The 27,204-nt window shown below is 39.8% G+C and overlaps 3 protein-coding genes across 5 annotated transcripts in view; 1 reads left to right on the top strand and 2 right to left on the bottom strand.

The window, feature by feature from the left end:
* Positions 1-46: 46 nt before the first annotated feature.
* On the bottom strand, positions 47-10,592 carry rab12 (RAB12, member RAS oncogene family). The gene is made up of 6 exons (XM_049598209.1): positions 10,194-10,592; positions 9,090-9,150; positions 5,540-5,678; positions 4,398-4,487; positions 3,828-3,932; positions 47-2,348 (listed from the first exon to the last, which is right to left on the bottom strand). Exons 1-6 carry the CDS (start codon positions 10,417-10,419, stop codon positions 2,241-2,243), a joined length of 729 nt encoding a protein of 242 aa, XP_049454166.1. The 5' UTR covers positions 10,420-10,592; the 3' UTR covers positions 47-2,240.
* Positions 10,593-12,654: 2,062 nt separating this feature from the next.
* Positions 12,655-17,392, top strand: napgb (N-ethylmaleimide-sensitive factor attachment protein, gamma b). Its single transcript, XM_049597521.1, has 12 exons — positions 12,655-12,832; positions 13,105-13,172; positions 13,266-13,350; positions 13,432-13,449; positions 13,539-13,569; positions 13,663-13,772; positions 13,965-14,031; positions 14,120-14,190; positions 14,470-14,548; positions 14,837-14,916; positions 15,070-15,199; positions 16,526-17,392. The coding sequence occupies exons 1-12, from the start codon at positions 12,777-12,779 to the stop codon at positions 16,664-16,666; spliced, it is 936 nt and encodes a 311-aa protein (XP_049453478.1). The 5' UTR covers positions 12,655-12,776; the 3' UTR covers positions 16,667-17,392.
* A 2,289-nt stretch (positions 17,393-19,681) lies between these two features.
* LOC125901692 (piezo-type mechanosensitive ion channel component 2) overlaps positions 19,682-27,204 on the bottom strand; it is a 111,745-nt gene continuing 104,222 nt past the window's right edge. For all 3 annotated transcript variants that reach the window (XM_049597518.1, XM_049597520.1, XM_049597519.1), the window contains 3 exons: positions 26,542-26,621; positions 25,873-26,068; positions 19,682-22,030 (listed from right to left, as the gene is read on the bottom strand). In XM_049597518.1, coding sequence (XP_049453475.1) covers positions 21,778-22,030; positions 25,873-26,068; positions 26,542-26,621 — 529 coding nt within the window. In that variant the 3' untranslated portion in view covers positions 19,682-21,777. The remainder of the gene's footprint in view (positions 22,031-25,872; positions 26,069-26,541; positions 26,622-27,204) is intronic.

Genomic DNA, 27,204 nt, shown 5'->3' with positions numbered 1-27,204 from the left:
CCTAGTTTTGGGAAGACACAGTCACAGAAAAAAATCAAGACCATAATCTGGTAATAAATATAGATATCTTTAATTGCATTTAATTAGTTCAAGAATGCCACAAGTTATAAATACCACAAATCTGCTTTAGACATGCCAAAACTGTTCAAAGACTTATAACAGGTTTAATACAAAGTACAGTCTTCCATCTTTAAAGGATACACATTTCAAATAAGAGCATTTCTTAAAATGTATATTTAAAACACTGAGTAGTATAAGGCTTGGCTATTAATTAAACAAAGACCACAGGGTTAGTGCCAAATGCTAAAAGTCAGGGGGGAGGGGACAAATGAAAGGTTTCATTCAACAAAACAATATCAAAAGAAGTCTGTCATGTCAAAATATAAGTGATAACATTTGTGACGTTGCAGATCATTTGTATGGTTGTTTGCTGGCTGGTAATCTTATTGCAGTGTGTGCTTGGGTGTCAGTAACTGTTTTATCGGCAAAGTTCTTCCATTTTATTGTTTTGGTATGAAACTCTTCATTTGTTAGAATACATAATGTGCCAGTTTAAGTCCATAGAAGCTCGACTTTAACATTAAACTTCGACAAAAAAAAAATAAAATTAACCAAGAGTAAGTCAGTTCAGGTTGTTTTAAAATCAGGTCCTTTGAATGGGCTCGTCCTTCCTCACCCTCAGACTTCGACACGTAAAAACAAAACAGAGACACTCACAGTGCTACAATATTGCATTAATTTAACAAAAAAGACGGAAGAATTAAACGACTGTTAATGTCTCTGAACACAGGAGGGCTTAACATGCATTGCTTTTTTTTGGAAATGTACAAGTGATGTGATACACTCATACTGGTCTGTAACAAACTGCCCAATCATTTAATTAAAAACTGATCACCTCCTCAGATAAAATGCAAACATCCCCTTCAAGCAGAATTTATAAGAAGATTTCTAAATTTGTTATGAAACTCAAATCAAGTCTGCGATAAAAGCCCATCAGAATGAGCAGATACGAGCCGATCAAAGTTTCCTGAGTCCTTCAAATACTAAACAAACCTTCCTGCGCTTTCAATCCCGAAAGGGAACGTCAAAAAAATCTTCTCTAAGCTGTATCTGAATTCAGAGGAAAAACAAAAAACACTTTGCAATATTAGTAACAAAAACAAAGGCTAAAACCATGTGTGTGTGTGTGCACTAGCTACTCACTGTCTCTACTTCCTTTAAAAAGCCAGTAACACACATGGAGAATGCCCCTGTGAAAACACCAATCCCTCAAAGACTACATTACCCATCTTTCCTTGCGTCTCCTTCCCACTTTTGTGGAGGAGTTTAGAGCGGCCACTACCAAGGCAACATCGATCCTCGCTAAACTACAAGTCGTGTACTTTCTGTTTTCTGCATGTCAGCTTAACTAGGTAAGATGGATTGTAGTGCAAAACATTACAATTTATACAAACGTGAAACGAGCCGTTCCAAACGCTTTAACACTTTAAGGCAAAGGAATAAAAACTGATATGATCCACCACCACGCAACCACCTACTGCCGGCCGCAAAAACCCTGCACCTTGTCCAGTCATTACAGCAGCACACCATATTTACACCATGTGCTTTTGTTTACCTCAAGTCAACTCGTCACTTGGTAATAATATCTATTAATATAAAACTACTGTACCTAGATCCAGAATTTTAACTAAGTCGAAGAGACGTAAGATATTGTTATCCCTTTTCTGTAAGCTAGAGAATGCAGAGATACCAGACCCTCAGACAATGTCAAACTTAGTGTACAGTATGTGTGATGACTACTCTTTAAAAGAAAACAGGAAGCTGTAAGGCCCTCAGTAATCACCCTCTATGTGAAATGTGCAACTGCTACCAGAGGGCTCTCTACCTCGAAGGCACCTGTGGGGCACAGCTAGCCTAACGGTCCAAGGAATGAGGTAGTCTGGGTCAAGTGTAGACAGAAGGGGTGGTAGAAAGTGGGAGATTCACCAGGCCTAAGTGTTAGTGTAGTTCATGTCATAGTGTACAGTTACGAAACAGGAGAAGAGACAGGGGAAGATAATACTGGTTGTTGAGAGAGTCCATGCATCTTACATCAGCAGTCAGCAATTCCAAACTGCTGCTGTTTGCTGCCCCCTGGTGGCCAGATTGGTACTCTGCATGAGTGTGTGTGTCTGTGTGCATGTGTGTCTGTGTCCGTGTGTGTGTGTGTGTGTGTTTAGGATGGGGGACCACTCTGACTCTCAGCAACAGCGCATGCGGGGAGGCGGCAACTCCGGAGGCACTTCCGGTTCAGGCTGCAGAGACAGGACGCTGTTGGAAAGCTCATTGTTGGGAACTTCCAGAGGCATCTGTGGTATCAGGAAGAAAAGGACAAGTCAGGAAACAGGGTTAATTCAGTGAGTATTTTAGGCGGTGCTCCCACATTGATATCCACAGTCACGTATGTCAAGGGACCAAGCTAGAAGGAGCACAGCATCTTGATAATATTCCTGTGACTGCAGAAGGTTTTTGAAACAGAAAAACACTCTGAAAAGAAATATTCTAAAAATGATGAACAGGGTGAGAAAGCTTTCTGAATGGGGTCTCTAACATAGTTTATCATTTAGGCTGAACAAGAGTCACAAAGAAATGTGTGTACAAAGAATGGTTAATTAAGAGAAGTGTATTTTTACTGTAATAACCTTCTGATGACAACAATGCTGGCAGAACGTGTTGAATTTAGTTGGATTAGGACAGTATTGTATTGACTTGTCATTTGGATATAATCACACAACTGGACTACAGACAGAGCAGATATTATGTTTCCAGAAATACTAAAAGGCACTGTTAACAAAAGCTCAACCGATAAACCAGTCAGCTGATATTATCGGCTGAAATCAGCTTAACTATCGGCACATATGTCAGCTCATAAGTGACAATAAACTGCAGCAAAACTCATCCATGCCTTCATCACATCCAGAATTGACTACTGTACCAGCATGTTGGATGTGTTGTGGCACAGGGAGCCAGTGGAGGTTCTGAAGGACAGGGGTGATGTGATCGCAGGAACGGGAATGGGTGAGCAGACGGGCAGCGAGTTCTGGACGTATTTGAGTTTAATGTGTGAATGATGTTGTGTGGATTTTATTATAGACTTTTTTATGATCGTCTTTAACTAATGTAAAGTGTCTTTGAGTACCATGCAAAGCACTCTATAAATAAAATGTATTACATTACTGTTGCAGTAATTTAAAAACAGTGTCGCCATTCATTTGTGACAAGGTGTTAGGACACCAGGAGAGGCAACACATGGGCCTCGATTAACGTTAACAGTTGCATTGCATTACACAAAACCTAATTTGGACAGTCTGTCTAAAGGAAGTGTCTACCAATGGAGTCGAAAATGCAACACAATTTTAATTGTTTAATAGAGGTATCACATCATGGCTTACAGAGAAACATTGTTCTCACTCTACCACAGTAGAGACACCTGCATTTTGTTTATAGATTTGTGGGTGGTGGGTGTATTTTCTTTTCTTTGTTCTATTTTCATTTTTTTAAAAAGTCTTTTGTGAGCAGGTGTTGCAAAGTAGCGTTTAGCTACAAACAAACACAGTGCACCTGTCTCTTGTGCAGAAATGTATGTTCCTATTCTGATGCTACTGTAATGTCCATATCAAATAAATGACATAGTTTGTCCAGCAGGAAGTACCTAAAAACTACATATATTTTGCATGTATTTTGTCACAACTCCTTACTAACCAAATCCTTATTTAAAGAAATGCTTATTAAATGTTATGCTTTTATCAGACTTATTCATTGTCATCAGATTTTTGGTCAGGCTTTACCTTGCTAAGAATGTCATCCACAAGCTTCAGGAAGATCTCATCGACGTTAAAGTTATCCTTGGCACTAGCTTCGCAGAAGCGCATTCCACTTATTCGAGAAGAAAACTGCAACACAAATAGAGTCAAATCAGCTCAAAGAACAACTGAATTATTTCACAGGAGCAGAAATCAAGCTGAACAACACAACTGGAATCTTCATGACAAAGTCTACATTCAAGAGTTAATGGAATTTTTGGATAAGCATGCTGCAACGCTACACTTAATGTCAGTTTCTGAAGGAGGGCATCAGTGTTGTCAGTGTGTTTCAAGCAAACAAAGTCCATATGTTCAAACAAGTCACTGGCATATTGAAAGCATCTATCTGTTCTACATTATTTTCTCCCCCTGCTTTCATTTGTGACTGGACTTTCTCAAGATGTTCTGCTCATAACACATTAAAACATCCCTTGTTTGTAATCCCACATATTCTTTTAGATAATTTCATCTAAAATTTATAGTAAAAAAAAAAAAAAAAAAAAAAGTGGTTTGGTCATATGATGGTGAATGGGAGCGTTTGTGTGTTGAACTCACCCTTTCTCCCTGCTGTCTGGAGATGACACGATCAGACTCACAGTCCAGCTTGTTTCCGACCAGCAGAAGCTCTGCTTCCTCTGAGGCATACTGACACAAAACAGAAAGACGAGAGGAGACCCGTCAGGACACGTTCAGCCCCACATGTCACAAAAGTCAAACCACATTACCACAATAAAATGTGTTCAGCAAACTCAAAAGCAACCTCAACAAGCAACAACTAAAGGGGAACTTCACAAAAATGACACACTGAGGTTGTAATGCTTAAAACTAAACATTTTCTTACACATGTATTTGTCACAATTTTATGCAGTGTGATTTGGTAACGTCATTCATAACATATAAGTTAAATTCTGGTGAATTTACCTATTATGATACAGTGACAGCAATAAAGATGAAAGGACTCTGAAGTCATAATATGCTCCATTGTTTGATCTATTAGCATGATGCTAAGGTGGCCGTTGTAATGAATAATGAAAATTTATGTTAACATACATGCACCACCCTGTAAAAAAGAAGAAATTCAAGCCACTTGGGACAGAAAGTTCTACCATTTGAAAGCCAAACCAATCAACTGACCAGACAAATATACTGGTCAATATTAGCTATAATTTTTTGGTGTATGTCAACCAATAAATAACGAGGAATTGACAAACCGAAATGCCAGATATTATTTGAGTATCACAATTCTACAGTTTGTACACCAGATATAACTAATGAGTTTATTTTCAACTGTAAAATGTCCTTCTCAGTACATTTACTTGTCACAAGTTATTATTTATGTTGTGGAATATGCAAATAAAAGTCACATTTTTAAACTCCTAAATATCCATATCTCTATTGGTCACAAAAATCCAGTATCCGTCAGGCCATATTAAAGTGCTTCTACAGAGTGACACCTTGAAAAACACCTCATGTAACTGCTGCCACTGCCGGTGAGATGAAAGACAAAGAAAGAATTGAAGGTCTATATCAGTGGGGGTATGACTGGCAATGTTATTGGATTTAATTTTTATTTAAGTATTTTAAGAGCCAGATGCATGACAGAATCCAAGATCTTCCTATTATAAGCAGAATACACCCACAGACGACAAAGAAAGGACACATTCCATCTAAGTCCAGTAGTCTGAGAGTTTGTTTACCTTGTCTATCATTTTCATCCATTTGGGCAGATCGTCAAAGGTCTCCTGCTTTGTGATGTCATACACTAGCACTATTCCCTTGGCGCCTCTGTAGTAGGCTGATGTGATGCTGTTGAATCTCTCCTGGCCAGCAGTGTCCCTGGATGACATGAATGAATCCCAGCACAATTAAAAGTCTGTGCAGTCAGTTCAGGATCACCACGACTTCACTGAATACCAAACAGCTGATCGATTTGACCAAAGATATTTTTCATTCATTAAAGGAATACTTCACCTCCAAAACAGTTTGTATATCAGTTACTCAGTGCATGTTTGGGTTGAATATGTAAAGAAATCTGTGTTACTCTCACATGCCTCCAGTAAACAGAGAATCCAAAAAACGCTAACATTCTTCAGCAAACAAAGCAGGCTTTTTACAACCTCTCGCACAAGTCCTGCAATATAATACAGGTATCATATGCTCAGTACTTCCCAAACATCTGTAACCCATCAGTGCAGTCTCACGCATGGCCGAGTAGTGTATCTGGGAACGCGTGTGCGTCTGAACTACGCTCAAGCAGAACTAAGGCAGAACTAAGGAGCTAAGGCACGTTCAGAGTGCGCCACTTGAAGGCTAAAATGTTTTATATTTTAACATTTTAATGGAAATGCACGTGTTTGGGTAGTACTGAGCAATATGACTGAATAAATGAGACTTGGATTGTACTGCACGAGTTGTCTGAAAGTTTGTAAATGGATGTTTTGATGTGGTTTTGCTTTTGTTAAACAAGGTTCTCAATTACTTCAATTCATCATAAATTTTCTCAGTTTTTGGATTCTTCGTTCATATTGGAGGCATGCAAGAAAAACAGTTTATTTTTGCTCATTCAAAATAAAATCAGGTGCATAACTGATATGTTATAATAGTTATTCTGTGGGTGAAGTGTTCTTTTACTGGGAGAATGGGAGTAAGAATCAGTTTTGTACATTTTACATTATTCAAAGTGTTTCAGATTATTTTAGTTAGTATGTACATCGTCAATTTGAAAATACTAAATTCCATTTCATGTGGGTTATATCTGGTATACACATTATCATCTAGTATCTAGCTAAAATAAAAAAAGGGCATCTGAAGACTTTTGTTCCAAAATGAGACGTCTACGATTAGAGGAAAAGATGACATTCAATGTACAGTCAGGAAATGATTGCTAACTCTAACACTTTAGTTTAACAGCCCCTCCTATTTAGAATTTATAAGCAGTATATAAACATTAGTGTTGAACAATCTATGAAGTAAGCACATGTTCATTAATGTATTTGGCAACAACTAAAACTCCTCCCACTGACATGCACAAGTGGAGGCTGGTATATAAACAGATAATTAAAGACAATATAGTGAAAAACTGTTGTAATGATGCCAAATGTGTCTACAGAAGAGACGTTATCATGGTTGAAAATACTGCAAATTAATAACACTTTCAAATGTCTTTACATCTGCTTAAAGCTACATTATGTGTGTTTACTATTACCATTTATTAAATACTTTAGGCTGCTTATAAATGCTAAAAATATTTCCATTAACACAAAATGAAAATGAGCAGTAACAGCTATTACAGGTTGATCAATAAGAAGTACAGGCACTTGACATTAAACCAAACTAAATCTCCTGCATTTTGGATTTATTTTAGATTACATTATGATTCAGCTGATCATCTGAGTCAGGGTTAGCAGCATGATAATGCACATAGAGCTGCGCTCAGAGTGCAGTGTTACTGTACCTTCAGCCAGCCAGTCTCTCCCTGTTCCCATTGTGAGTCACAGTCAGGCTTATGAGCAGAAGAGCGGACAGAGACACAGCAGCACAATGGCAGGGTTAGGTGAGGCCGGGTGTGACAGTGATGGAGCTTGATGTAAGCAGTTCAATGTGACAGACAAGACACACTGAGGATGGCCCTCTTGAAGGGACAGGTCGTAGAGTGGGCGAAGGAATGGGGATAAAACGGGAGGTGGTAAAGAGTAGACGTGATGTAGAGATGAGAGGGTGGATGGGGCGTTAGTGAACAGGACAGGCGGGTTAGTGAAATATGTGATGGCGTTTCCCCGCTTTAGCCCAACACTGTCGCACACAATCAATGCAGTCACATCAGTACCAGATATTTACTAACTTTAACTGGTGGCATGTTAATCAGTTTTTCCTATGGCTGGACAAAAACACTAGATGTTTTCAAAATGTAATTAAGTCTAGTTAAAGTCACAAGACACAAGTGGAGTCCTAATAGAATCAAACCACTGAAATAACGTCATCCCTGTCACTGGTGGTCTATTCAAGATATCTGAATCCATGTCCACATCTCTGATTCTTAGAACAATTTAATATAGCAGAATAACTAAGAAAATTGGCTGTTCAGTCTGATTATCAAACTACAATAACACTGAATGTCTCGGTGGCCAGTTGCTATATAACTGACTATTCACTGACATGTATTGTATTAAACATGAATGACTAACTGAATGATGAGGGTATTATAGCATAAGTTGGCTTTTTTCTTGGTGTATCTTGTTATTTGTATTATAGCAAGACAATGTTCAAAGAAATCTGACAATAAAATGAAATGAAATCAAAATTACAACCACTTATTAGTACTTTAAAAATAATCAGTTAAGGGGGTTACAGCTGACTTTGGACTATGACAACCAATTCTGCTGGCAAGTCAGATTAGTGCAGACAGAAGAGCAAAGAAATGATCACTTCAAAAATTGTTTTTAGTGTACATTGTAGTTTACAAAAATACTATGTAAATATGCTGAATTAGATGTACGCATATAAATATGGTAGCCCTGCCATTTATTTTTTAACCACCAGCAAGCAGCCTCATCAAGAGGGCATATTGTATACAGAGGTTCGTGTTGTCCTGATGAACAAGTAGCGGTGGCTGGCTGCTCACTTGCAAACACCATTAATAATTCCACTGGTTGAAATGCGCAACCGAGTTGCAACTTAGGTGCTACTGCTGAGGTCTGAATATTGCCTCTGCAACCCTAGCAAAGTGTTTTGCCTCTCTGACCTGATTTTACTTTTAAACATTTAACTGTATTAGAATCAAGTGCAGTTTAACCTTGAAATCAGAGGAGGAATTATATGGGATTTGATGAACTATGTAAAAATATTATTTTTCAATTATTATGTGTGTTTTCTGAGTGTTTCCAGTTTTCGTGTGTGTGTACAACAGAAACTGATCACCAATAATAACTTGATCGCAAACTTTAAACAACAACATGGTGTATAATCATGTGCTGCTTCACATCAAGTTAAAAGTTATAATTACTCTCGAGGCATATGTTTTTAATATGGGACTTTGAATAAAAAATATCTCGTGGCATGTCAGTGGTTGAAAACACATGTTTTGGCAGTCCAAAACATGTGATAGCGTGTGATTTGGAAATCTTATTTGCACATGCATCTCCTACAAAGCTGACATGTAAGCCACCAGTAGTTTTTGTCAGAGCAGCCTGCAGGATGACAGAACAGACACAGGAAATTCACCATGCACCACTCTGTCCAATTACTTACCATATCTGTAGTCTGATCTTCTTTCCTCTCAGCTCTACCGTCTTGATTTTGAAGTCAACTCCTATGAGGAGAATCAGAAAAACACATGTGGACACATACAAGCACAAGCATTTCCTGTGTTGTTCTTGCAGGTAGTTACATCTGTGTCACACTTTTAAAAATCTGTGCACCACTATAGTGGTCCTCTAAGACAACAAAGAAAATTTGAGATGAGAAAAAAATATTTTCAGCCAGACTTGAGAGACAGTCAAACTATTCCCTCCACAAACTCCGTGATCAAAACACAAGATTAGTGAGGAGCTGTGTCACAGGAATGACAGGGCACAAAATGGAGCTCTGCCATAGCAGCTACTTGTGTGTAACTATTTTAGGATTGGACACTATGGCTGACTGTTGTTTTGGTCACAGGACTGTTTACCCAATTCCACATATAGTATGAAGGACTTTGTGTGTTTTAAGCAGCATCTATGATCATGGCACAGCAATTGGTCACAAGGTACTCTTATTATCAATACAAGTTAGCCAATTTGTTGAGGTGATAATGCGTTTGTAAGTAGAAATATGTAATGTGTATATGTAATGCAGATGGCATTCAATGACAGCACTTGATGGGACAAGTTATACTCTCATTTAAATAAACTAAACAGGCTCACCAGCAGCAAATTAAATTAACTAATTACACGACAGCTGCAGATGCTATCCAAGTAACAAGTTACCAACTCTCTTTCTTACTATATTTGGCTCTAAACTCCCTGCTAGACATCCCCATTAACAGTCTAATAATGCAACAACCCCGCAAATCATTAACCCAAGCTTCAAACGCGTGCTTGTTTAATGGCTTCATTGCTACATAGTTCAACAGCTAAGGTAGTTTTGTTAGCTAGGGCAGAGTTGTTGTCACCATTAGCTTAAGTTAGCTAGCAGCAACCAGTAGTGTAACCGCTATTCACTCCCATTACACCGTTAATTAGACGAAAATATGTTAATAACGTCCTGCGCGTGGCAGTTTAAGTCTCTTTCCTCCAGTAAGTAGACAGAGCCCTGCTACATGCTGTCAATAAAAAGTTGACAAAAACAAGTCGTGTAAACGCCTCATGTCCTCACCTACGGTCGACTTGCAAGCTTCGCAGAAAGTGTCATCGGTGAATCTCTCCATGATACTGGTTTTACCAACACCCCGGGAGCCAATAATGATAATTTGAAGTTTGAAATCAGCGGGTCTGGGAGGCATCTTCCTGCGGCGCGACTGGGCCCCCAGAGCGGGGGACGAGTTCGCGGAGCCCCCGCCGCCACCGGCGGCCCTCCGCGGTATGTCATATCTCGAATCCATCAGTAATTCCACATTTGTAATGATAAGTAAAACAGACAAACGTCCCTATACTGTTATACAACCTAAACAATGCGCTATATCCAACTTTCTTTTGTCTCCGAAGAAGTTTGCGAAAGTTTGTCACTCGCCGACAGTTGTTGTTGTTCAGCCATTAGAGACCGGAGCCGTCATGACGTCATTGACCGCACTACATCATATTTCCGCTTCCGCCGCTTATCTGTAATTTTCCAATTTATCTTTTTCTCCTAAAACAAAGATTTGTGTTTTGCACTGATTTTAGAATAAGTGAGCTGTGAGTAACAATGAGCGACACAGTCACCCACAATGTAAAACTAAAATGACTGCACATGACTCCATGAAGTGACCTACACTCACAGTATTTTCATTCTGCATAATTTAATCATTGAGGCTGAATTACTGTGTGGAGGTATGGGACACACTTAGAAAAGCACCTCACATCCATTATGCATACTGGGAAAGGGGGGCATAATAATGCAGGATTTTTCAAACACACTTACTCTCTGTTTTTACAGTCAAATGCCTTGAAGTTTATGGATGTAGTAGAATTTCAGACAGCACAAATAATGTATGTAATTTGCTAGGCAATATACCAAAGATGTTCCTTGACAAGGAGGGCAGCTTAACTTAAGGAAACTTTGTGTTCACACAACCATGAAGAGTAGGCTTATGTGTGTTTCAATCTGTGGGGTCAAAGTGTGGAATTTGTTGGATGAGGAGCTTAAGCGAAGCACAAACATTACTTAGTTTAAGGAGATGCACAAAAACTTTGTTTTCCAGAGGAAAGACTGTGGAGACAGCCAACTTTATGACTCAGTATAACATCGGTGTTGTACATACAGTTGAGTAACTGTTAATAAACAGTTAATGTGTGTTTGTGTGTGAGCGTGTCTATACATGTATGTCTAAACTGTCTAAATGTCTAATGTCTAAATCTATGTCTAAATTCACAGGGTGATACAAGTCAGGTAATGTGGGTCAGATAAGGTTTTACTTCTTGTGCTCTTTAAATATTTGCAGTCAGTCACTAAACATGTTAGTGCACAATTTCTTCTTCAAATGTCTTTTGCATGAAACAGTAGTTTTTGTTGTTCTAAGATAACCAGGATGGGCAGAGCAAAGAGTCCACACATCACGGTTCCCAAACTTGCAAGGTAAACCATGTGGCATATTGATTTCTATCATTTTGGCTATACAAGTCCTGCAGTTAAGACAGTGAGGATATAACAACAAAATGGTTGTAGGATGTTGAATTTTATTTAATATTTGACTTATAATCAAAATATTTTCACAATGCACTTGACTTTTTTTGGGAAAGGGTTTTGAGTCAGTACTTAATGCATTCAGGTAAAATGGGACAAAAATTTTAAGTAAAATGAGCCATTTTTGGAATGTGAAACCCACATGTTTTTAGGCTCCCAGGTGCCATAAAATCACAAGTTATGCTATTATGTGCCACCCTGTCATATTAAAGACATTTTAGTGTTCTTGTCATTTAAAATATATGAAAGATGATGCAGTGAGCCCATGTCAGCCACACTAGTCAAGAATCAGCCATAATTGTAACACAGGTCCATTGAAGACAAAGTGGCGCTAAGAAAACAAGCAAAGTACAGGGAAAGATTAGCCGAAAAGTGAAACAATCTTTTTAGATGAACAGCCATGGGTTACATGAATGATTTCATAAATTAGTATCGATACTGGTATTGATAGATGGATTTAACCATTTAAATGACAAACAAACACTGTCCTTTTTACCTTACCAACTGTCCCATTTTACCTGAACATATCATCAGAGTGAGGTAGGGGTTATTGATGTGTTCGAAGGTCCAAAGTTTCTAAACTATTTTACTTGGCAACATATTTTCCTTATAGAAATACAGCACCATAACAAGTCATAAGTAACACTTAGTATTCAGAGTTTTGGTTGGTTTTCTTGGTAATCTACCAAAAGGTGACCCAAATGACTGGCTTCACTCTATATGTACGTATGGACATCCATTTATTTCAAGTATTGCATTTTAGCTTTTTTTAATCTTTTTGTTTTATTTTGTTTGTGTTACATGTTCCAAATAAATACCAATCATAATTCTGTCAAATTGTAAATAATAAATTGGTTTATGTATATTTTTATTTAAAATACAAATCCCGTTGCTTTTGCATTACAGCTAGTGTTTCGCATTCAACTCTACTTTGTCCTCGGCGGCACCCGTAGCCTGCGACATCGGATGACGTTGCGCCCGAGGAGGAGTTCCTGTTAATCCAAACATCGACGAAATATCATCCATAGCTATTTATCGACAACAAATTCTTAATACCTCGTCGCGTAAATTAAGAGCATGGCTGCTCAGAAGATAAATGAAGCTCACGAGCACATAGCTAAAGCTGAGAAATGGTGAGTGAAGAATTAAAATGTCGTTTCTGTCCTGCCCAGGAAACAGTAGCTTGTTTTACTACCTGTGTTAGCTAGCTGCAAAGGCCACTGTGGCAGTTTCACCATGGGTTATGCGACATAAATGGACAGTAATTTTGCACCTTCATGTCATTATATGTGAAGTTAATGTACAATAAATGAGACACCATCTTGTCTTGGTGTGTAACTGTCCATAAACTGATGGTGCCGCTGATTCAGCCGTTTGTAATCTGCTAATCATCATGTTTTTGTAGCTTAAAGACAGGTCTGACAAAGTGGAAGCCTGATTTTGACAGTGCTGCGTCAGAATACGCCAAAGCAGGTAACCTAACATTAATATTAAATCTTAATATGAAGTTAATAATCAACTGATATCTCATGGTTATATCGCTAACCAGCTGTCATTTTTCTTCAGCTGTGTGCTTCAAGAATGCGAAGCAATATGACCAAGCAAAGGATGCTTACCTGAAAGAAGCTGAATACCACACAGAAAACAAGGCGTATCCTCTCTGTACTGTGTCCACAGTGACATGACATTACACGTGCTATCTGTTTTGTAATTTCCTTAACTTGCCCTACAGGCTTTTTCATGCTGCAAAGTAAGTATCCTGTGTTATAACCTCAGTATTAAACCAACAGCAAACATGAAACCCACTTGTTTTATTCAAACCCTCTTCCCTTTCCTCAGGGCTATTGAACAGGCAGGTATGATGATGAAGGTGAGTGCACCCACAGCTTAAACATTAAACAGATAGACATAGGTAAAACATCTGCAGCAGAGCTGTAACTCTGCTGTGTTTGCGCTGCGACAGGAACAAAAGAAGATGCCAGAGGCCATCCAGTACATAGAGAAAGCTTGTATGATGTACATGGAGAATGGGACTCCTGATACTGCTGCCATGGCTCTGGACCGGGCTGGAAAGTAAGTTTACCTTTGACCTTCAATTAAATTCCTCAAGCTGTCAGTCTTGATATTATCTAGAAATGTACCTTTTAGTTCAAATGAAAAACCTGCCACAAAAGGGAGCACTGATGCAATGCAAGCTTCGCTCAGGAACAAAAAAACGCAGGCTGTTCTTTCATCTAAAAACATTATCCTTTCATTATTCCCCAGACTGATAGAGCCTATAAACCTAGAGAAAGCTGTGGACCTATATCAGAAGGCAGCTGGCGTGTTTGAGGTAGAATTCCAACAAAACCTGAATGAATCATTTAACTGACGCTGACTGTTTCTTTGTGCTTATATACAGCCATATTTTCTCTCTGTAGAATGAGGACCGCCTGCGTCAGGCAGTTGAACTGCTGGGAAAAGCCTCCAGACTTCTGGTCAGGTTAAGAAGGTAAAAGAAATGAAGATAAGGTGGAATGGACATTGACACTGTTGTGCATTGAATGCTGATGTAGAAAGCTGTCAAGCAAGTTGAAAGAAAACCTTCATTCAGAAAACTCTCTTAGATCTCTCCCATAAATAAAAGTGTTGAAGCTGATTCAAATATTCACCTGCCACTGTAATAAAAGGACACAACAACCCTGTGTCCCCTGTGTTTATCTGTCTATAAATAATGTTTAAAGCACCTGCTCCTCATCATTCCTCACTGTGATCTCGTCTTGCTCACCAGGTTGGATGAAGCATCAGTCGCTCTGCAGAAAGAGAAGAACATGTACAAAGAGATTGAGAACTTCCCAATGTGCTTCAAGGTGGATTTTCTGTCATTAAATTCTCTACGCATCTTAAGCAAGCTTAATTCACCAACGCAGTCAGCTAGAATTGAATTTCCAGTGAGGCGATGTTGTAGTGTCTCCACAGGGTATTTAAGTTGACCTGCGGCCTGGATTCCTCTCAGCTCATCAATAAACCACAGCATTGTTAACACAGCTCTGTGTTTCAGTATAAACTTGACATTTTGAACATAGTTGTTGGAATATGTTGTAAAATTCAACAGTGTGACACTTTTACATGTTGGTCTGTTTTTTTTCCTTCTTTAGAAAACAACTGCTCAAGTGCTGATTCATCTTCACAGAGGCGACTACGTAGCAGCTGATAAATGCGTCAGAGAAAGTTACAGGTATGTTTTTATCCCAGTCTGTCATCATTTCTGTAAAGAGCCAAAGTGTCCTTAAGCAAGGAGTTTTTTAACGTTGCCTCACGTTCATGGTGTAACATTTCTGCCACTTAAAACTGAGCATCATTACATGAAGTGCTGCTTGGTTTCCACCAGTCTGCCCGGGTACAGTGGAAGCGAAGATTGCGTTGCCATGGAGACACTACTGCAGGGCTACGACGAGCAGGACGAGGACCAGGTCTACCGTGTGTGCAACTCACCTTTACTGAAGTACATGGACAATGACGTGAGTGTTGTTAGCAGATAATTGAAAATAAATGTGCCTGTTTCGTCTAATTTCACATCGAGCTTATAAATTTAAAAAAGTCGAAGGAAAAGCTGCTCTTCCTGTTGACAAACTCAGAGGAGATCCACTTTAAAATACAAGGTTGTCACTCCGAATTGGATTTAAATTACCAGAGGACCAGCGAGTTCACCAACAGGTTTAGTTATTATACTTTAAGGGTCGAGTGTGTAGGATTTAGGGGCATCTATTGGCAGAAATGTAATACAATATTCACAACTATGTTTTTATTAGTTTATAATCACCTGAAAATAAGAATCATTGTGTGTTTGTTACCTTGAAATAAACCATTTATATCTACATAAGGATCAGGTATTCTTCGATGACGTCTGCCATGTTCCTACAGTAACCCAGAACAGACAAATCAAACACAGTCTAGATAGGGCCATTCCTGATTTTGTGTCAGTCACCGTAGTTCTCCTACGCCCTTAGCACACAGCAGAAGTTTCAGTTCTGGAACCTCACTGCTAGATGCCTTTAAATCCTACACACTGGTCCTTGAAAAGAAAAAACTCTGGCTTAACGCGACTGGTGACTTGCTGGTGCAAAAAAAAAAAAAAAGTAACCATCTTTTTCCAACAGAGCCCTGCCTATTTCAAATCACCGCCAGAAGCAGAGACAAGAACAGATATGCACAAATCTCATATAATAACCAAAACAGGTCTAACATCTGCAGAGAATGTAGTCATGTAAGACCTTAAGGGATGGGAAATGATAAGATTTTATTGATACCAGTGCCATTATCGATTCTGCTTATCAGTCTGATTCTCTATTAATTTCCTTTTAGATTCTTGATCAAATTTCTTTGTTGTTTTATTATCGCTGAACACAGTGTAGATGAAATGAGAGAATGTTTGCATGCACAGCATTCGTTTCCATTTATCCTTGGTAACAGACTTGCTGCTTGGTCGGGAAGCAGTGGCACTTGTGCGTAGAGTGTCAAAAACATGGCACTCGTGGAGGTTAAGCCTGTGTGGCATAGAAAGCTGTTTACTTAAAGTGATCATTTTATAGACATTACAGCAGTTGTCTGTAGATGTTTATCTACAATATAGGTGACACCTGAACTATTCTGTGCAGCACAGGTAGGTTTGAGTGAATAGTTCAAGTTCAGCTAAATTATTCTGACTGGTTCTCAACTGAAACCATTTCTTGATTCCCATCGGTACGCCTCATTAATCATAGTGAGAAGCAGACTGAAAAAATGAGTTTTCAGGGTCTTTAAAATCTGAGATTTGCTGACTCACTTTATTCCCCGGTGCCTCACAGTACGCCAAGCTGGCCATTTCTCTGCGGGTACCTGGAGGAGGGGGAAAGAAGAAGAAGGCTGCAGCTGCTCCACAAGGCGGCGCTAGCGGGGCGCCGGCCGGTGCTGATGATGAGGATGATTATGAGGGAGGGCTGTGTTAGCCTTCAGCCTCCAGAGTGCCGACTCTACCCATCTGCTGCTCCACCACTGCACCCTCTGTGTACGAGTTAAAAACCTTGACAAACACCTTCAGCTCTGACGCCCAGATGTGTGGCTGTTTAATCCTTATTGTGCAAGAAATCATAAAAAAAAGCTCTTAAAAAAAAAACCAAAAAAAAAAAACCACAGTTAGAGTCGGTGTTGCAGAGGAGTCGCCCCGAGTTCAAGCAGCCTTTTTAATTGTGTTTCTTTGAGGTGGAACCTCGGTGTAATGAAATATCTTCAATGTCCAATAATGTATGAAAGCCTGTTGTATGTAAATGTTCGATTATTTCTCGTCTCTGTGAAGCTGTAAATTTTGCTCTTATTGTGTGTAATAGCGTCGTAAGATTGCTATAGGCATATTAAAATCAGAAATACTCTATATGTATGGAATGAGTTGATCGGTGTATAGGTGTTTATTTGTACAGAGTTAAATTATTCAGTATTCATGGCTGCAGCCTGTTGAAAATGTTACTGGAACAATATGCAATCAGTTTGTTAATGCATGTTTGGAATAATGCAAAGGTAAATCAAAGATTTCTGAATATTAATGCCTAGAAATGATTGACACTATTATCTTCATTATTCAAGTTGAGAAAATGTCAGGAGCAGCACAGCTCCTGATGCTGCAGCTTTTAGACAACTGTAGACTGTTTTTTTCAAGGTGTGTGTGTGTGTGTGTGTGTTATCTTCCACCTTAAACCAAAAAAAAATAGTCATGGCTGTGTGTTTAAGTCAATGACCACAGTACAATCCTCTAATTAAAGGGACTAAAACATGAATAAGGGACCATGTATTGATGTTTTCGGTGCATTTCCCCCATTGATTTCCTCTTTAATGCTGTATTTGTGATTAAGCTCATCCCGTAAATGTGAGACGCCCACGATTAGGGACAGAATAATTCATATGCCAATTAAAATTACTCTGACACCACATAACTTAATGGTGATAAAGGGATTGTTTACATTTCTTTTTTTTTATTTGTGCCGTTGCCCAATTCTTGTGTATTCCTCTAAGGCATATCTCCAAACTTTGCACATGCATCAATAAACATTTCCATTGCCTGGCATTTTATGGTCTTTGTACATTTTCTAATACCAGTGGGACTAACAGCGAAATGGCCTCTGACAGACATGAAATGACTGTGTAGCTTCCTCCCAAGACCTATTTATCTTTGATGAGGCTACTGTAATGCTCTCTCCCTGTTAGGCGATATTTAATGCACACACACACACACAGATTCATGCTACTTCTGTGATGCCCTCCTGTTCTGAATGTAATGTGCATTAGCAAGATCAAACTGGACTTGAGTGTACATAAATGTTGCCATTGCTAAAAATAAAAATGTCTGGGTGGGTTAATAACTCAAAATGTAGCTTAAAGTCATGTTTACAGTATTTATGGAAGACTTTAATGGTTCATGGTACTATCATAATCAAATAGAGCTGAGGCGTCTTTTCTAGAAGGCCTTGAAGGAAGAGGAAAATATGTAGGTTACACTTCGTACTAATCGCCCCTTTGAAACCTGACCCTCTATCATATAACACATGGATTCAAAAAGTATGGGAACTTTATGAGATGGAGCAAAAACATGTGCACTGATGTTCCAAACCACAAATTTATAAAGGTGTAAAGTCCTGTCAGTGCAATCCATCCTACACTTACATTTTCTAATAATCAACTTTTATTTTTTCCCAAACACCTACACACTTACATTTAATCTGTCCATCCTGAGGTTGTTAGACCTGTTTCACAGCGCACATTTTGACTTGTCATGGTAGGGAAAGTAAACACATTTTGTTACCAAAGGCTCAGTTCCATTTAAGTGTTGCAGCTGTCAAAGCAAGCCAGCATGTACAATTGCAACTGGCTCACCTAAATTGAATGCAGTTGTGTTTTGTAATGTTATCTATCACATCTGTGCTTTTCCTGCCATGGCAAGTCAAAATGTCTGCTGTGAAAAAGATTGAGTGATCAACTCAAACTAGACTCACAATTACAGTATGTGTAACTCTGGCAACGGGCAAGACATTTCTTTTCTCATAATTTAAATCCTTTTTGCACACCATATAGCAATTTGCACATTATATGCATGCAAATGTTTAAAGGGGCACACTATTTAACTTTTTCACTTTATATCATTCAATTTGTATGTTTGTGCATGTGTTTTTTAATATTCTGAACAAAAATTTAAGGCAACACTTTTTTTGCTCCCATTTTTCACAGGTTTAAGTTAAAGGTCTAAGACTTTTATTCATGAATAGATAGATAGGCCAATATTTCTGTCACATTTTGGTTACATATTTGTTTAAATCTGTGTTGTAAGATGTTACAAATTTTTAGGAAGCGTACCATTGGCATGCTGACTGCAGGTATGTCCACCAGAGCTGTTGCCTGTGAACTGAATGTTCATTTCAGTCAAATAGGCCTTCTCCCATATCGTTTCTGTGGATTTGGCAGTACGTCCGACCGCCCTCACACCTACAGACCACGTGTAACCACACCAGCTCAGGACCTCCACATCGTGTCTCCACCTGCAGGATCCTCTACTGGCCACGCGAACAGCTCATCTGCACCGTCATTGTCCTCACCAGGGTCTTGACCTGACAGCAGTTCATTATTGTAACTGATTTGTGCAGTTGTGAGGCTGGTTGGATGTGCTGCCAATTTCAGGGAAACAATACCGGAGACCTTAAATACTGTATCGTAGGCAACTGGACTTGCTTAAGTTTCTTGTAGACGTTTCCCTACCATCCAAGAGGCTTCTTCAGTTCTTCAGAGCTGAGGGTGAAAGAGGTGAGAGGTGAATCGTCTTCCAGAAACTCAAGCAACCCAGCTGCCTACGATATAGCACTTACCATGACCTGGATGACTGACAATCTTCACCAACAATCCTGTGGTATCAGCTGTTCAGGGGCTTGGTCTCACACAATGTGACCATCCCAAGGCACACCTGTGGAGTAATGATGCTGATGATCTATCTATCTAGATCGATGGTGATGTGTGCATGCACGGGCATGTGTGTCCAGTATATACTGTACATGCAAATATGTATATGATGGGCTGCACTGATTTAATGTACCTCCAACTCTTAATATTCATGTGATTATTCCCCTATTGTCACCACTTATATCCCCTATTTATTATACATTGTTTTTATTTTATTCATTTCCTGATGCACTTATTCTCCTTTACCGTCCATTCACACTGTGTATTAGAGTGCTGTAACTTTGCACTATTGTTGCACCTTCAATAAAAAATGTGAGCAAACAAAAACAGAGAGAGAAACTGATATTTTCAAATTAAAATAAAGTATAAGTAAAAGAAATAGGACTAATGACAGAGTTGGTTGGTGATGGAGGCCATCTTCAGATCACAGGGTCTCATCTTCCGTCAGCTGCAGCTGTCATTGAAACACTGTTGACCGACACACAGATTCCGTGCCTGCTCACTCACAGTCCTTCTGCACAAGCAAACTGCAGCTGAATGCAAAACTCGACACCTTTCCAGATGTTTTATTTGCAGATCTCTGGACCTCTATCATACCACATTGCCTTAATCATACAGGTACAATTTCACATTTCAATCCACCGTGACCTGACCCTCTTCAACTTTTATGTACATGTAATGAAAATTAGTCATGGCAATAATGAAGTTTTTTTTTCTATCATGCTACAATGTCCTCTAATGCATAGTTTGGACCAAAGGGCTTCGTGTTTCAGCCCTTCACGTGAGGAATCTTTTTTTGTGTGTCTGCTTGTTTCTTCCTTGATGACCGGATGCACGCGACGTGCCACAGTGTTCATCAGTATGAATGTTAAAAACAGCGAGAGGTTCACAAGTGATGTGCAAGAATCTACCACCTAATGCACGTTACCCTGATTCAGAAACAGCCCTCTGCTGGTCTCGACTCTAGCCAACCTGTAGATGATTCAGAAACACGGATGATTGGCAATAAATCTCTGTGAAGGAAACGGTCCACAGCGATAAATTTACTTTCATATTACAGCCTTGAACTGTTTCCCTGTGCAGTACACGTACTCAGTATCAGTCCATCTGAACAATATCCACATTAAATTTCATGCCATTTAAATAGTTCATCTTTGCTACAGTCTCATATTCTTTTAGATCCATCAAAGCTTACATATTGTAACATATGACTCATACAATGAATATCTGTGAAAACAGGTCTTCCTGAGAAAGATATGTATGTAGTTGGTAACAGTTCTTCTCATACAAACAAAATAAGGCGAGTAAAGATTGTCTGATAATGTTTGCTGAGCTGTGTCTCTCAGCGGGCTCCCATGTGGCCTCTGACCTTTAAAAAAAATAAAATAAAAAAGTTGTTTTTTAACGTTCATGTTTCTTGGTCAGAACCGGCCTTTTTCCCCTCGATCCACATCCTTTGAAAACTTGGAGGAACGAGAGCTCAATATTGCACAGTCCCACAGTCCAAGTGTTCCAGTCGGGAGAAAATATGAGAGTGTGCTCATGTGGTCGTTATTGTGCACTTTTTTGTTGGTGGGAAGCCCTTAAAGATTAATGTTGCAGTCTGTTTCTCTCCGCCTACAGTGCGATTGTGAAAATGTTAGAGGCAGAGCGTGAAGAGCAACGAGGATTCTGGGCATTGTGTTTAAAAACATACCGTTATAATAAGTATAAGACTTTTTATAACTTAGGAAAATTGTCCTATAAGATTTCTCCCCCTCCAACTGGACACCAGCTGCTTATTTTACCCACTGGATACCAAGCTGAACCAGGTTACGCGAGATAAATACAGCACCAGCAAATCTGTCCTCAATAGTTCATAATATGACTGCAATCGTTCTTTTTCAACAGTAAACAGTAGAAAATACCAGTTTATATCTCAAGCATTTTAGCATGGAGCTGCATCACTGCCGTCAGAGCTCAGTTGAAAAGGACACAGTTGGTCCTCAGCTGACTTTGTGCTCCCTCAGCAGGTGAATTGGCTGAAATAGCTGCTCAGACCGTCAGAGCGACCGCCCAGTTTTTCTGAATGAGCGGCTCCTGTTCGAAAAAAGCTCCAGGCTTCGTTAGTTAACATCCCCCATCACTGCGTTTTCTCTCTGGTCCACTTGATCATAGTCTCTGGAGAGCGGTAGAGGAAGATGAGTTTGGCGTACATGTCCTCCTCCAGGTCCAGCTCCCCGGTCTCTCGGACCAGGAAGATGTCGGTGCACAGCTTGAGGATGCGGTCCACGTTGGGCAGCTCCTCAAACATGATGGTGTGGGAAATGCCACTGAAAAACTCACGCACAAACTTGCCGATGACCAGGACCACAGAGGCGTACAAGCCCATGATCCTAGACAGGAAAGAGAGAAAGACAATCAGGCAATGTGTAAAACATTCAAATGCTACTTCTCTAGGTACTTAAAAGGTGTACGGAGGCTGTGAGCCAGATTTGCACCTACAGGAGACGCTGTGAGCACATCTCTCAAACAGGAGGCGCCCACAGGTATCATTAGTAAGAGTTGAAGGAAATCTCCACCATCAGATACTCTTTGACCCTGTTGGCATTTGGTCTTAAAATGTGTTTCAGTGATCTGAACACAAGTGGACAGAATTCTAAGGGCAACACCCACAGTTACTACGTCCAATCAGGACTAAATCTAACAAAAGACATAAGCGTGAGGAAGGAGGTGAGACAAGATATGGTGTGAGACAGGAAGCTAATGCGGACAAGTCAAAAATGAAGCATGATGAATTTTGCTTTTGTAGGGATCAGGTAACGTTCTTGAACGTTAAGGCAAATGGTAATAATTGTACTGCTGGAATAGAAAGGCATAAAATCATTAAGGACATATCATAGATGCAGCAATGAGATTTCTGGGTGTTGTGAAAGTTTCTGTAGAAATTGTGCAGCAGCAGTTGAGAGAATTGGTGGGGACAGGTTATTATTATTTTATCCGTAGTGATCCAAGTGTGCTGCAGCCCCGACATAAAAAGTTGTTTGGAAAAACGTCATTTGAACTCTGTTTTTAGCCTCACTGTAGCCTGTATCTCTGACTGCTTCTCTGTGCACCGCGCTCATTTTTCCAAACAACTTTTTATGTTGGGGCTTCAGTATACTTGGATCACTACGGACGAGCAGTATGGAGATATTTTGTGGTTTCAATTATGTGTTTTTGGATGTTTGAATCTGGACGCCGTGAGCCTCCATTAGGTGGAGTTGTGTTGCTACCCCCTCTCCCCTGGGATCTCCGCAAGTGTTGTGAGGACTCTAAAACTTCACCTGAGCCTCCATCGGCATATGGGTGAGTAGATAATGGCTGAATTTTCATTTTTGGGTGCACTATCCCTGGAGACTGTAATTTAACTTCAGAAGTTGGAATTATGCAAAATTTTGGATGCCATTAAAAAACAAAGAAGAAGGAGAAGAAGAAGAAGTCTTTACGTCTATACTCTCTCCAGTCACGCAAGCGGTTGTGTCAGTACAGCTGGAGATATCGCTGTTACATGTCTCCTTCCACAGGACAAAACAATTGCCGGTTACACAACACTTTGCCCAAATGGACGTAAAATGGGCAAATTATAGAGCATTAGCCCGCTGTCACCAAAACGACCACCACATCCTGCACTGATGACGCATCTTCCTGCTCCGTCCTTGATGGGGATGCATCAGGACGCATTAGCGTTCACACTACAAAAGACATGGTCAGATGTGCCCCAGACAACCTCAGCAAATGGTTTGAGTGATCGGACTTAGTGATCACACATTTTAAAACAAAAAGTAAACAAGGTCTTTAAAGGCGCTGTATGTAAGAATGTGGCCAAAACGGTTACTGCACTCAAATTCAAAATACTGCCGCGAGTTGTGTCCCCCCCCCCCTCCCCTACAGATTCGAAGTTGCTGAACAGCGGCACGCTGGAGACTGATTTGTTTGCCCACGGGCAGCTGCTGTGGCGGGGCTGCGTCGCCACGTCCTTGATCTTCGGTTTTCCAGCGGACCATTCGAGCAGCTTCTCTGCTGCTAACGCTGCTGCCAGGATACAGCTGAGGAGAAGCCGGCTGCTAATGCTATGTACCGGGACACTACTAATGCTGCTTGCCGTGCTGCTGTAGCTCAGTCATAACTGTAACTGATGCTGAGACTCTACTGACTGCGTGACTGGTAGACGGCGGTGGGTGGCGCAACAGGCCAAAACACAAAATGTGAATTTTGAATGTGTTTTAAATGTGAATATTCTGGCTGTGCTATTGTTGTCGGTGAGATCAGTATGTTATATGAACATTATTCCTTAGTCTCTCTGACATATTAGGAGGATTTTACGACTATTTGCTTTAGATTTCTTACATATAGCTCCTTTAACTCTTATATTATAATTCCCAACATGTGACGCAACATTTGATTTGTTTGGTGCCTTATCTGCTTCCACTTCATTTCAGATCCCAATTACAATCAACAGTCCAACTTATTAACTGGTCTTTTAGGTTTTTTCCTATCTATATGCACACACAAAGGAGCAGGCGACATGAGACACCTTCTGCTCACGTATAAGCTCTAACAGTTACAGGTAGAAAGTGTTAGAAAACTACTCCACTGTTTACTTGTTTTCACCCTACTTTTTTATACTGTCACCTGACCAGAAACTTACAAGGATAAAGTTCGAGGTTCATTATTGATTACTGTTAAACAGAAGTTTGTGCAAGGGCTTATTCTTTTGCTACATCTCATGCCTTCATCAGCAGACAGAGTTCACTCAGTTGTCACTGATGGTTACCACAAGACCTGATTTACTTTAATGGAAAATTTCCAGTAAGAGGACAAACTTTGGAATTTTGTCTAAAGCATGATCTGCCAACCGGGACATACACAAGGTGCATCTCTACTGAAATGTGATCCCATTCGCTCTTTTAACTTGTGCACTGTCATTTAGTCCTTTTTGCATCTTCTCACATTATTGGCTGCTGCTTCATAACTGTTACATCTACGGATGGTTCTGGTAATCTGTGGTTTCTGGCTGTGAAGTGATTTAACTGTCCACACATCTTGACCTCAACAAAACAGCTGTATGGTCACTTCTCCTGAAGTAGCTGACGCACCAGTCCTTCTTCACTGTAAAGCCCACACCTCCTCCTCTTCTTCTTTTACCAGAATTGTCTGCACTGTCGGATCAGCATATAGAAAAGGGCCTCCTTGTTGAATGGTGCTGTCCAGGATTTAACCAAGTTCCTGATATCCTGTTGGAAACTGATGCTGCACGGATGTCATCCAGTTTATTTTCCAACGCCTGTACAATAGTTAGCAGGATGCTAGTCCAGCTGCTGCCTAACTTCTCTATCTTTCCTCAATGTTTATTCATGTTTAAATTTGAAAACCTCAACACAGCTAACCAGCAGAAGTAGCGGGGGATCAGAGTTTACAGGTCAGTGAGTCGATTTCCCCGTCCCAATGAGTGTCTCGCAGCCACATGCTACCACCGTCTAAATTTAGCCGGGGCAGAGAGGCGTCTGGAAACATTCATGCCCACGTCACCAGTTGTTCTTGCTACGTACAAATGTTCTTATCATTTGTATTAAATGTTCAGTATTTGATGAAAGAACAACAGGGAACTTAAAAACCTTTCACATCAAGTTCCCAGGCCTGGATCCGAGTACACTTATATCCAAAGTTCAGTTCATGTGATTAGTGTGTAAAGACCAACTGCACCAAAACAGGACACAAGCAGCATTCAGAAAGTAAAGTTGCAAAGGCAATTCTCAGTGCTCCTAGCCTCAGTCTTTGAAGTAGTCTCCAAAATACAAAAAACAGAAGGCATACTGTGAAGGGTGACTCCACTGAATGGGCTGTGGATCTTGAGATTGGCGTGCATTTCTACACTGTAGCAACAACCTGAACAAATGTATTGTAGATGATGATGATGATGCAAGTGTACCCAGGAACAACATTACTAATGTGAAAGCTGTGGAGCAGTGAAGAGGGGAGCAATCGTACTTGGGCACGATACGAATCAATTGTACCTAATAACAGAACACTCTGAGCGTAAAAGAGCAAGAAGCTAATGATTTGATTATCATAACTGAGTGAGTCTCATCCTCTCATACTACTTGTTGTATTTCTGAGGATGCAAAATTATCCAGTAATTACAAGCAAAAACCAAATATTAGACCTTTTTTAATCCGCATCACGAATGACCACATACCCATATCCTGCCAGAAAGCCCAAACTGGGCGGGCTGACTTGGTCACTGAACACATAGAGATCCAGGCCAGACTCATTCTTATTTGAAGCCTTTTTTAAGGGTCCGGGCTCTAACTGGTTGACGATCCACCATTCCTGAGTCTGATCTGCGACGTTCTTACTTCGCAAGGTCAGTGATATGTTGAACAGCTTTTCATCTACAAAGATGAACAAAGAAATTATGAAATTTAATCAGAATAAAAAATGGGCGAATAAAAATCCATATCTCTTATCTGCATTAACAAAACATTGTCAGTAAACAGGGAAGCTTAACATGTGTACAATCAGAAAATTATATTTATCTAAAATATTTCACCAATGTCAGACTTGTGCTAACTTGTATTAATAAACATGTATCCATTTTGGAAAACAAACATTTTAAAGCCCCTATGTGTGGAATTATATTCTTCATAACATTCATTCATATCTGATACTGGGCATTTTTTGATACTGCTACTGGGGACCACCAAAGTATAAAATTCTGAACGACTCAAGCTTTGTATTCCTGCAAGCACTTTTAAGAACGGTGGAATTTACACTTCAAATATAGGCTCTTAAGTTTCCTTCGCTGTCACCATATAAAGAAAAAACTGTCACAGCCAGTGCAGTTTGTACAGATGTTGACGTTAACCTTTATAAAGCTGATCAACAGACTTGGCCTCCGAGTCACTGGGGGCTCGAATATAACGAGGGAAGATCTCTCTTAGGATCCTGCAGAGGAAAAGACACTGTTACTGCAACAACACACAGTTTGTCCTACTTAGTTTCTTAATATGTTGGAGCATAACAGTAAAACAATTAAACATTTGGGTACCACTTTATTTGGATTTTCCACCTTCAGATAGTTTACGGAGTATTTGTAACACTTCAACAGCTCATTAGTTGAGATTCAACAATTTGTCTGTTTCGCTTTGTCTATAGATGTTTATAATGTGACAATTCACTGCGTATTCTCATAATGATTTAGTCAAACTTGAACCATTCGCTCAGTCTTGGTTGAGTGTATAAATTACTCTAAATATGTAGGTATTGGGCTTGTCACGATACCAGAATTTCAGTAGTCAATACCAATACCAGTGAATTTCCACGATTCTCGATACTCATTCGACACCACGATAAAAATCAAAAAACAGATGGTGTGACTGGCCGCGCACATATGAGTGATCGATGGTGACAATGTGTGTGTCGGTTTCGTCGAGTGTACCAAGTGTAGCACGATGCTGGTATATGACAGCAAAAAGGAAAGAAAGACGAGAGTCAGCCTTCAATGTCCACGTTCGTATCCTTAAAAAAA

The sequence above is a fragment of the Epinephelus fuscoguttatus genome, linkage group LG15 (assembly GCF_011397635.1).
Source record: "Epinephelus fuscoguttatus linkage group LG15, E.fuscoguttatus.final_Chr_v1".
In the NCBI taxonomy this organism is placed as follows: Eukaryota; Metazoa; Chordata; class Actinopteri; order Perciformes; family Serranidae; genus Epinephelus; species Epinephelus fuscoguttatus.
Note: the sequence above shows the minus strand (reverse complement) of the source record. Positions and strands in the feature narration are given on the sequence as shown.